The sequence below is a fragment of the Arachis duranensis genome, chromosome 3 (genome assembly GCF_000817695.3).
Source record: "Arachis duranensis cultivar V14167 chromosome 3, aradu.V14167.gnm2.J7QH, whole genome shotgun sequence".
In the NCBI taxonomy this organism is placed as follows: domain Eukaryota; kingdom Viridiplantae; phylum Streptophyta; class Magnoliopsida; order Fabales; family Fabaceae; genus Arachis; species Arachis duranensis.
Window position 1 is genome coordinate 9,998,265 of NC_029774.3, and position 9,933 is coordinate 10,008,197.

The 9,933-nt window shown below is 36.1% G+C and overlaps 1 protein-coding gene across 1 annotated transcript; it reads right to left on the minus strand.

The window, feature by feature from the left end:
- Positions 1 to 3,763: 3,763 nt before the first annotated feature.
- Positions 3,764 to 8,597, minus strand: LOC107477488 (protein OBERON 4). Its single transcript, XM_021137623.2, is given in 3 exon segments — positions 3,764 to 4,662; positions 5,175 to 7,838; positions 7,841 to 8,597. Coding segments are annotated over 3 exon segments (3,588 nt in total). The 5' UTR covers positions 8,208 to 8,597; the 3' UTR covers positions 3,764 to 4,105.
- Between the last annotated feature and the right edge of the window lie 1,336 nt (positions 8,598 to 9,933).

Here is a 9,933-nt window from a genome sequence, read left to right on the forward strand (position 1 = left end):
TCCATCTCCTCTTTAGGTTCTTTTCGGTTTCCTTTTGTCGCTTCCGTTCTTGTTCTAATTGTTCCAGGCGACTGTGGACTAATCCTATGAGTTCAGTTACATGGGATGGCCCCTCTTTCTCTGATTCGCGCCCTTCTGAAGAGTTTACCTTCGGGTTTTTTACTCCGGAGGTACCTTCCCTGTGTTGATCATTAATTCCCTGGTGGAGGGTCAAGTCTGCATCATTATTTCCTGTGTCTAGATTCTCTTGTTCAGAATCTGTCTCCACATGACCCTCTTCGGGGGATCTGTCCGCCATCACTGGTTGATCTCTCGGGTCCCCGGCAACGGCGCCAATGTTACGGTGGGTAACCGGAGATTGATGGGCTGGATGGCGTTGGTTGGCCCAAATGTGTGAAGGAGGAGGATTCCGAATGGGTATGCAACTCGGGAGACTCCGTCCGACTTGTTTGTACGAAGAGATGGGGGTGGTACCTGCAAAGACACTCCGATGCCTAAGTTAGCAAGGGTGTGAGCTGGTCTAAAGAGTATTGGACTTAGAGATACCTGAGGGGTGTCAATGTATTTATAGTGGTGAACCAATAACCACTGTTGGAGTAGTGCCATATTTTTAGGGTGTTAACCGTCCCATTATCTTAGGGAGGTTAAGATATGGCTCGTGGAAGTGGTTAGAGAGATTCTAGGGGTAGTTACTCATTTGGAATGAGTGTTTATCCGCCAGCTAATCTCGTCCCCGACTTCTTTAGAGCAGGTCGTGGTGAGTACCGACTTCATAGGATGAAGATTGGTACTGGTGAGGCCCAACCCTTTGGATTAGGTCTTTTGCTTGATCCTGGGCCTTTGTTATTGGGCCAGGGTATGAACAGTAGTAAAAAAATATGTAAATAATATAAATTGATATTTTTTTAGTATAAAAGAAATAATAAAGGTTATGAATTAAGTTAATTACATAATTAAAAAATTATGAGAATTTTCTTAAATAATAATAAAAAATAAGATCACTATTTTCACATATTACAAAGTTTATGAAAGAAATTTTGGATAATAAATCAATTCTCAATAGATTATACATTAAATCTGTCAAAAAAATAAATAATTAATACATTGAATATTATTATTTACGTACTAATATAATATAATATATATTATCAATTATTAAGTTTATAATTAATTTTTAATCTAATTTTTGGTAATTAAAATTTAGATGATTAAAATTATTAAATGCTCAATATTTTATATCGAACCAATTTATTTTTTATTGAAATTAAAAAAATAAGTTGTTAATCAATTCTAAATTTAAATTTAATTTTGAGTAAGAAAATAAAAAAATATTTTAAATTTTATCTCACTAACTAGAATTAATTTTAAGATAAAAAATTAATTTGCACATCATATATATTGTAAAATAGTATGGTCTTTTGCTATTTTCTAATGATAAATATTGTTAAATAAAATAATGTAAGAAATTAGAAAAAAATGTATTTACAAGTTTAAAAAATATTAATTTATTTTTTAATAGAATAAATTATATATTGAATAACAAAAGTTGTTATTGGTTTCTCTTCCCACTAACTAATATTCAATGATGGTGTTTCGGTACATTATGTTACCAATAAATATTAATCGATCGATCTAATAATTTTTGTAATGACATAAGTTTATGAATTTGAAAATTTAGAAATCATTTCATAAAATGTGAAGTTTTAACAAGTAACAGTATTGATCATATTGTTTTGACTTCAAGAATGAATATGATACCAACAAATAAAATTGTCCTAAGTAAATTTTAACAAAACAAAAGTCCATAAGTATTGCTATTAATGGAAAATTAATCTATTTTAAAGGCAAATACAATTTTTTTCAACGGATTTTCTAACTCGACAAGTCGATGACTAATCCACCACATATTGATACTCTATTTATTAAGGGTCTGTCACTAACTAATGGATTGTTATCTTGCTTAAATGGACAAATGAGATGACCATCAAATTTTAATAAAAAAATTTTATATAATTTTATGTATTATCCCATGTAGGACACGGGAACATATACTAATTCATCTTAATTACCGGTTGTCAGGGGCGGAGCCAGGTGGTAGGAAAGGGGGCGATGGCCCTCTAATTTTAATTTTTTTTACATGTAAATTATATGTAAATTTTAATTTAGCCCCCTTCTTAAAATTTTATTTTAGTCTTAGTTTATTATATAAATATTTTTGGCCCCTCTCTAATATTTTATCTAACTCCGCCCCTGCCGGTTGTTATATTGATGATAAAATAATTATATCCAACATATAATAAATAGTTAATTATCCTAAATCAATTATACTACATATACACTAAAATTAATCATTAAAATTAGTTATTAGTATAAAATAAATATTAAAATATAAATATACATTAAAAATAAATTAAATCATATGTATTTTTTTTTGTCAAAAATAAAGAGACTCAAACCTACAATCTCTTAGATGAGTATCAAAAGATTATACCATTTGAACTATAACTCATTAGCATGTATAATATATTTATACACAAATACATTAATAACTTATTTTAATGATTCTAAATACATTATGTCATGTCTCACTTTTTATTGCTCTCCTTCTCCTATTTATTTTTTGTCTCACTTATAAAATTAAAGGTGGAAAATCACACTTTATTCTCTTAAGTGTTAAAAAAAATAGAGAGGATCCATTTCCCAAATGAAACTCTAGGTTGACCATTTTTACGTTTAAAAATTTTAAACACCGATAAATCTACCCAAAAAAAAATTAAAATTATACCTATAATAAATTTTGTACGATAAAATTATCCAAATACTAAAAAATTACCTAAAAACTTCAAATTATCTTTTTTCTAACCCTAATTATCTTGATCCATTTGTTCCTGTTAATCCCTATCACCTCACTGTCTCACTCCCCAAACATCAACACCCACTCTCCCAAATCTCAACTTTGCCTTTGTTCTTTTCAAGGATTTCATCGATGACAAAGTAGACCATGTGTTTGATGAGGATGATGAGGACTATGACGACGATAGATTTGACGATGACATAGACACGCTTCCTCCTCCCAACAAGATGAAGCAGCCCCAAGCCCCATGATGGTGAACGGAAAGTCCAACATGATGATGAATGGGAACCATCACAGTTCACAAATGCTCCCAAGGGTGGGGTTGGTGGCAGTGGTGGTGAAGGAGATAACGAAAAGCAAGGCAGTGGCAGTGGTGGTGGGCCGGCCGGCTGTTCCAAGTTCAGGGCAATAATGGAGGAAAGAAGGGAGGAGGGAACAATTATCAGAATCAAGGAGGTAAACAAAACAATCAAGTAGTTGAGTTTTGTTCAGAAGAAAAATAATTTGTTGCTTATACTTGCATTGGTGATTGGGAGTAATAAGTAGTGAGGTTAACTGAGGTTGGAAGAAGGTAATTTAGAATTTTTAAGTAATTTTTTAGTATTTGAAAAATTTTGTACTCATCTTTCATCGGTAAAACTTCAATTTTCATTGGTAGAACTTCAATTTCTTTTCTTCGTGAGTAAATTTGTCAGCGTTTAAAACTTTCATAGGTAAAAATAATAGTTTACTCTCAAAATTCAAACTGGCATAAAAATTGGAATGATAAACAGTGAGCATTACGATAGACCAACACATGAAATAAAACAGTAAAAAACCCTCTCAGAAGTTTCGTGGAGTATTTGCGATAAAAACAACACACCGAAGATTAAGGTCTCGACTCTAGGCAAACTTTTAAAGCACAATATGTAGCTAAGTTTATCCTTTTCCTCTTGTGAGTCGGTAGAAAAATTCTGCTTAGCAAATGCAGCCAAATAGTGGGAATTCTTGCAAGGGTGTTTTAATAGTAATCTAGTTTAAATAGCTTTTGTAATTCCAATTGTTTAATAAGAGTAATTAACTGTTGGAATCTCTGTACAAGATCTTGGTTAGCAGCTTGAATCCCAAATGAACTACAACAGCAGATAGATACATCAATCTATGGATCAGAAACTACAGTAACTCATAACATTAAGATGGAATTGAAACCTACAAATTATAAGATGGAAGATTACATTTACCTGAAAGAACTATTCTAGAGTGTTGTCAGCTTCACAGGGCAAGACTCCTTTTAGTAGCTTCCATTTTAGATAAAAGATCTTTAATGTCTGCCTCCATTCTCCTTTTCATGTTGAAATACTCCAGATGTGCCCGTTCTAATGCTTGAAGTTCTTCGAGTTTCTGCCTACGCATTTCCTCTGTCTCACCCAGTCGCAGCTTCGCAATTCGCTGAGTATACTCTTCATCAATTTTCTCACTCTTTGCAAGGGCAATACGTTTCAACCCTTCAGCTTCTCTTCTTGCATCATCAGCACGTGACTGAAACATTTTAGCCTCTGCTTGTTTGATTTTAACTACACTCTCCAATTCATCAAAACAGAAGTCTTTTGGGACAATGCTCATTTGCAGCTCAGGCGCCAGTGTCCTTTTATCATTTTGATCAAAGCTGGTAAGGATGTTTGCTGGCCTTTCTAACACAGGTTTCTTCTCCGAATAAGTAGATTTCAGCCAAGAAGCTTCCTGGCTTGGCCCAGCTACCCCTTTGATTTCCTTACTTCGTTCCTTCCCAGATAAGTTTGTAGCCATGGCTAATTTGGAAGAATCCCCATCTGAAATATGGACAACATGTAGGGTAAAAAGATGCAAACACAATTTAGCTTGAAAGCACTAGGAATTTAAACATGAAAAAATAAAATCAAACTTAGGAAATAGCACAATCTGAGATCTGAAATAGTATGCTTTATAGGCAATTAGGCATGATACAAATACGAAAAACTGCAGTATTAGATTTCCTGCCTTCGACTTAAATTCATGAATAGAGTTCAAATTACATAAAATACAGATCTAAGTGTATAACAGAATGACACACTGCAGAGCAAAACAAATTACCATACTCAGATTCATCCCGTTCTCAAGTTTTCAGAATTCACTCAAATCTGACAACCAAAACCTTTTGGTGTATGTCATTCAGACAGCAAATATAACTCAGTATTATAAGATTTACCCATATGTTCTTGTGGAAATTTTACCGATATACAGTGTAGAATTCAGCTAAAAGTATTGAAATAACAAAGCGTTGTAATTTATCAATAATGTAATTATCAAGAAATATGTTACTCACCAACAAGGAAAGACATTACGTGCCTCAAAACCTCAGAAAGGTTCGACTTGTTTACCAGCCTTGGTAGCATTTGATCTGCAATCTCATGCAGTTGTCTCCCTCTCATGTCCTTGCTGGCATTAAAAATTCTCTTCACATATTCAAGCTCCTTGCAGAGGGTTTCAACTGGCCAATCTTTTGCAAAATTTTGAAACACCTCCTTGACAAAGCCAAACATCTCAGACGGGTGATCACAAGCAATACAATGAAACTGCATCTCTGTCATTCCTCTTGTCCCAGTAGTACTGTGACCATTTCTAATATAAGACTCCCGTAACCCACAGTCAGTATGACACCAGTGAAGGCAAACATCACACCCAACCCAACTACATGTATTTGATGCGTTGTCAAACTTAGAACACACCAGACACATGCATTCCCTGCAAAAACCACTCTTCTGTGTACAAACCTTGCAATCGCATTCATCCACAGGCAATTGGCTTCGACATGAAAGATTCCTACATCTTAGGTTCAGAAAAACTTGAGCTAAATCAGAAGATGGAATGCTGTTGTCTATGTGAAGATAATGGGTTAAACCAGTTTTTAAAGCAACCAAAATTTCCAGTTGTACTCGATGACACTTTAGTAAGACATCCACGGTTATGTCAGACCTATTCTGCAGAACTTTTTGAAAAGCAAGTATTTGCCCGTGCTTATCTGGATTAAGCATGATTTCCCTAATGCCCTCCTTCAGAAACGCTACAGGCTGTCCTCCCATTTCATGGAACTTTCGAGTCGTCGCATTCACTGGTTCAGAAACCAGTTTTGCAATGATAGTCTCAACAAAGTCAATTCCACCCATCAGAATTTGTTCTTGCTCCTTTTGGCTAGTAGTTCGATACAAACTACCACTACTCCTATCCTTGGCTTCCCCCTTTTTCTCACGACTATAATTTGACCCAATGTCATGAGACCCAGCACTGTGTGTAGGAGATCTAACATCATCATGGCGTCTTGACTGTCCCGAAAACTGCTTCTGAAAACTCAATTGCCTGTCAAGTCCGCTGCCCATTTTTGAGCTTCCTTCTAGGACCCTAGATTGTTGACCCTTCACAACTTGACCATCTAAAACACCCCATGATGCTTGAGATTGGTAAAATGAACCATTTCCATTTGCAGAAGTTATCTTGCTATAAGGAACTTCTTTATGTTTGGGATCATTCTGAGATAGGCTTTGCCAATCAATTCCCTGAAATAAGGGGCGGCTGCCAACAGATTGTTCATAGTCAACTACATTTTTTGTTAGAGAACAGCTTGGATTGTGGTAGAGAGATTGGGAACCTGAAAAAGACATTGATGCAGTAAAACCATCTGAGTTGGTACAAAATGTAGTACTTAAAGACTGCACACTCCGAGCTTGACTGGGGGATCCAGGGGCTTGCGTTGCCATCTCATGAGAACCAATAGGTAACAGAACATTTGGTAAGCTAAGAGAAAGATCAAGCTGCTCCATTCCAAGACCATCATCCTTCTTGCTGAGACCTGACTGCTCCTTTTTCTCCGGTTTTCTGACAGGAGATCTAGAAAATAACTCGAATCCTCTGGTGCTAGGGCCGTCCATAACATCAGCAGAGCATGTGGCAAGATCTCTTGATCCTCTATCAGTCCACAAGCCATCTTCTGAAGAATGGGCAACATTAGTTGGGGTAACAGAGACGCTTTTCCCTTTATCCTTGATGTTGTTGGCCACACCCTCCGCCATGAATTCCCTATTCACTTCTTTTGGAGCTTCATTCTCTTTTGAGACTTCATCATTTAACTCTGGTTTGTCAAGACCTGCGCTAGCTTTTAAATCTACAGCCTTGTCCTGTTTCTGCTCCTCTTCGTTAACCACAGACATCGCCAAATATGCATCCTTCTTTGTTTCCTCCTTGCACTCAGAATCGTCAGCCTTCAAACACTCCTCTTTTCTATTAACAACATCACGAGCCAGTTTGACTTCAGTATTAGCAACAGGAACATCCTTCGCAGGATTGTCTTGAACATCTTGCACCTTATCGGCTTCCTTTTCTGCATTTTTCACCTCAGAATCAATGTCCATATTAGGTTTTTCCTCATATAATTGTGTATCGCCCTTTGCAGCCTTTGTAGCATTGACCTCACATTCATTCATGACTTCCTTCTCAGCATTCTCCAAAAGGGCAGAATCCTTGCGTTCTTCACTTTCAGAAGCAACTTTGAGAGCCGCCTCTGGTTCAGCCTGAGGAACAGGAGCAGGAGCAGGCTCAGGTTCTAACTCCCCTTCTTCCATTTCACTGCTGCTTCCACTCTGAACCTGCAACTCCTCGGTTTTCTTCACCTCAATGCTCTTCGACTGCTCAACACTCTTGGGTTGCTCAACATTCTTAGACTGCTCAACGCTCTTAAACTGCTCAACACTCTTGGACCGCTCACAACTTTTTGATTGCTCACTTTCTGAGTCCTTGGACCAAGTTGGTGACTTAGACTTGGACTTGGACTTGTCATCTCTCAGCGATACTCTCGGAGACGAAGACCTCTTCTTCGATTGCTCACTTTCTGAGTCCTTCGACCATGTCGGCGACTTCACATCCCTCAAACCCTTCGGCGACCTCACCACCCTCTCCTCTGCCGTCGAAGAAACTCTACTACTCCCTCTGCTTCCGCCTCCCTCCTCGAACCTCCGCAGAAGCTCTCTGACCGGTGAATCAAACTTCTATCTCCTCCTCCTCCACCGCCGCCGTAACCGCCACCGTCTCTGTACCGATCAAACCCCTTCCTCCGATCGAAACCGTCGAAATCATGTTCCGATCGCTTCCGAATCACCCTTGAACCCTCCCGATCCTCATCCAACGTTCGATCTCTGTCATGGCGAGAAGACGATGACGAAGATAGCGAGCCTTTCCGCGGTGCACTGTCAGGCTTATAGTAGAAGTTTCGCTGCGACGACGAAAATGACCGGTTCAGATTCGAATCCTTGCAGCCATTCTTGTCACCGTACGAGTGGAGATCTTCGCTTGACCTCAATCGCTTCATTCTCAAGAACTTCCGTAAACAGAATCGAAAAAAAAAAATCACAGAAACAGAGAACAACAAGATGCAGCCACCAATCCAACCTAATCAGCTGAAAAACTCCAAAATCTCACTCCGAATGTCATGGAGAAGTTCCGGAAGCGGCGTCTAGGGTTCCAGGAACCCTAAGTTTCAGACACGGCCAAAATGCAATAAGCTAGAAGCGGGGAAGAAGATATGTGCAGAAGACAGAGAATAGTACCGAAAGCTAAAGGACGTTATCGAAGAGAGAAGCGGAAGTTGGAAAATACACCGGCGAAGATTTTCCGGCGAGTGGCGGTGCGGTCATAGTATATGAAGAAAAATTTTGAAAAACGAAAATGTTAAGAAAATAGAAAAAATGGGAAAAGTGTGAGATTTATTGTAGTCAACGGTGTTTAACTAGAGATGAGAAAGAGTTGGACTTGGACACGCAAGGTGCGTAGAGCGCACTCGTCGTGCGTGTTAGGGAAAAGGGTAAACGGTAAATAGTAGTGGGTGCGCATTACGCTTACCCGGCGCAGGATAGTGAGGTTTTTGAAAAAATATAAGAATGGATTTTGTGATTTATAATTTGGTGCCAAATTTTTGTATATTTTTCTTTTGAAATGGAATTAAACATTTAAAATGATTTATTTTTATAATTTTAAAATTAAATATTAATTCTTAATTTTTCTAATAAATTAGACAATAATTTTAGACATGATAACAATCACCAAATATAAAAAGGGGCGCACTTGACTTGTTTGTACTTTGTACTAGTGTGTTCTGTTTGGTTGACGGGGTGGGATCGCATGCAGTGGAATCACAATCCTGTGTGTTTGGTGTAACACTCATGAGGTGACACGTTTACCGCCTTCTGTTTCATGCCATGTTTATTTAATAATTTTTCTTTCTTTTTTCCTTTTTCTTCTTGTTAATTTCCATTTTCAAGGTTAGTATTCTCAGTAATAGTAACAGTTGGATTAGAAGCAGGTGATTGCTTCATTTTGCCAAACCCAATAATATGAACGACGGGTAATAAGACCTAAATCATCATTAATGATTTTATGTATTGCAAATTTGCAATGTACTTTTTTTTCCTTTATAGTATACTGTTACACTATATTTGGTTTAAGAGAAAATAAAAAAAATAATAATAAAAAAAGTGAAATTTTTTTGTTTAGATGTTAAAAAAATAGAAAGAAAAAAAATTTGGTATAAATTCTATTAAAAAAAATTTCTCTCCATTACAAGCAATTAATAATTTTAATATATTATTATAATAGAGATTCACATTTAAACATTATATATGTATTAGATAAATAATTTAAATCAAATATATAAAATTATAATCTTTTATAATATTTATAAAATACTATAAAATATAAATAAATAAAAATATTTCTATTTTTTATTATAAGGATATTAATGTAATTTTATACTATTATGATTTTTTTATTTTTTTTTCTATCCAAACAAAGGAAATTTTTTTTTATTTTCTTTTTATCCAAACAACACACAATAACTCCATTTTTCCTTTTATTTTCTCTTCTCTCATTTTCTTTCCTCTTATTTTCTTTTTTTTTATTTTTTTTTTTATATCCAAACATAATGTTAAGCTTTAAATTTAAACAAACGACCATTTTTTTCTCCATAAACCCTGAGAACTTTACTGTCAATCTAGAGAAGCGGTTACCGGACAAAAAGATCCAGTAACAAAAAACATAAA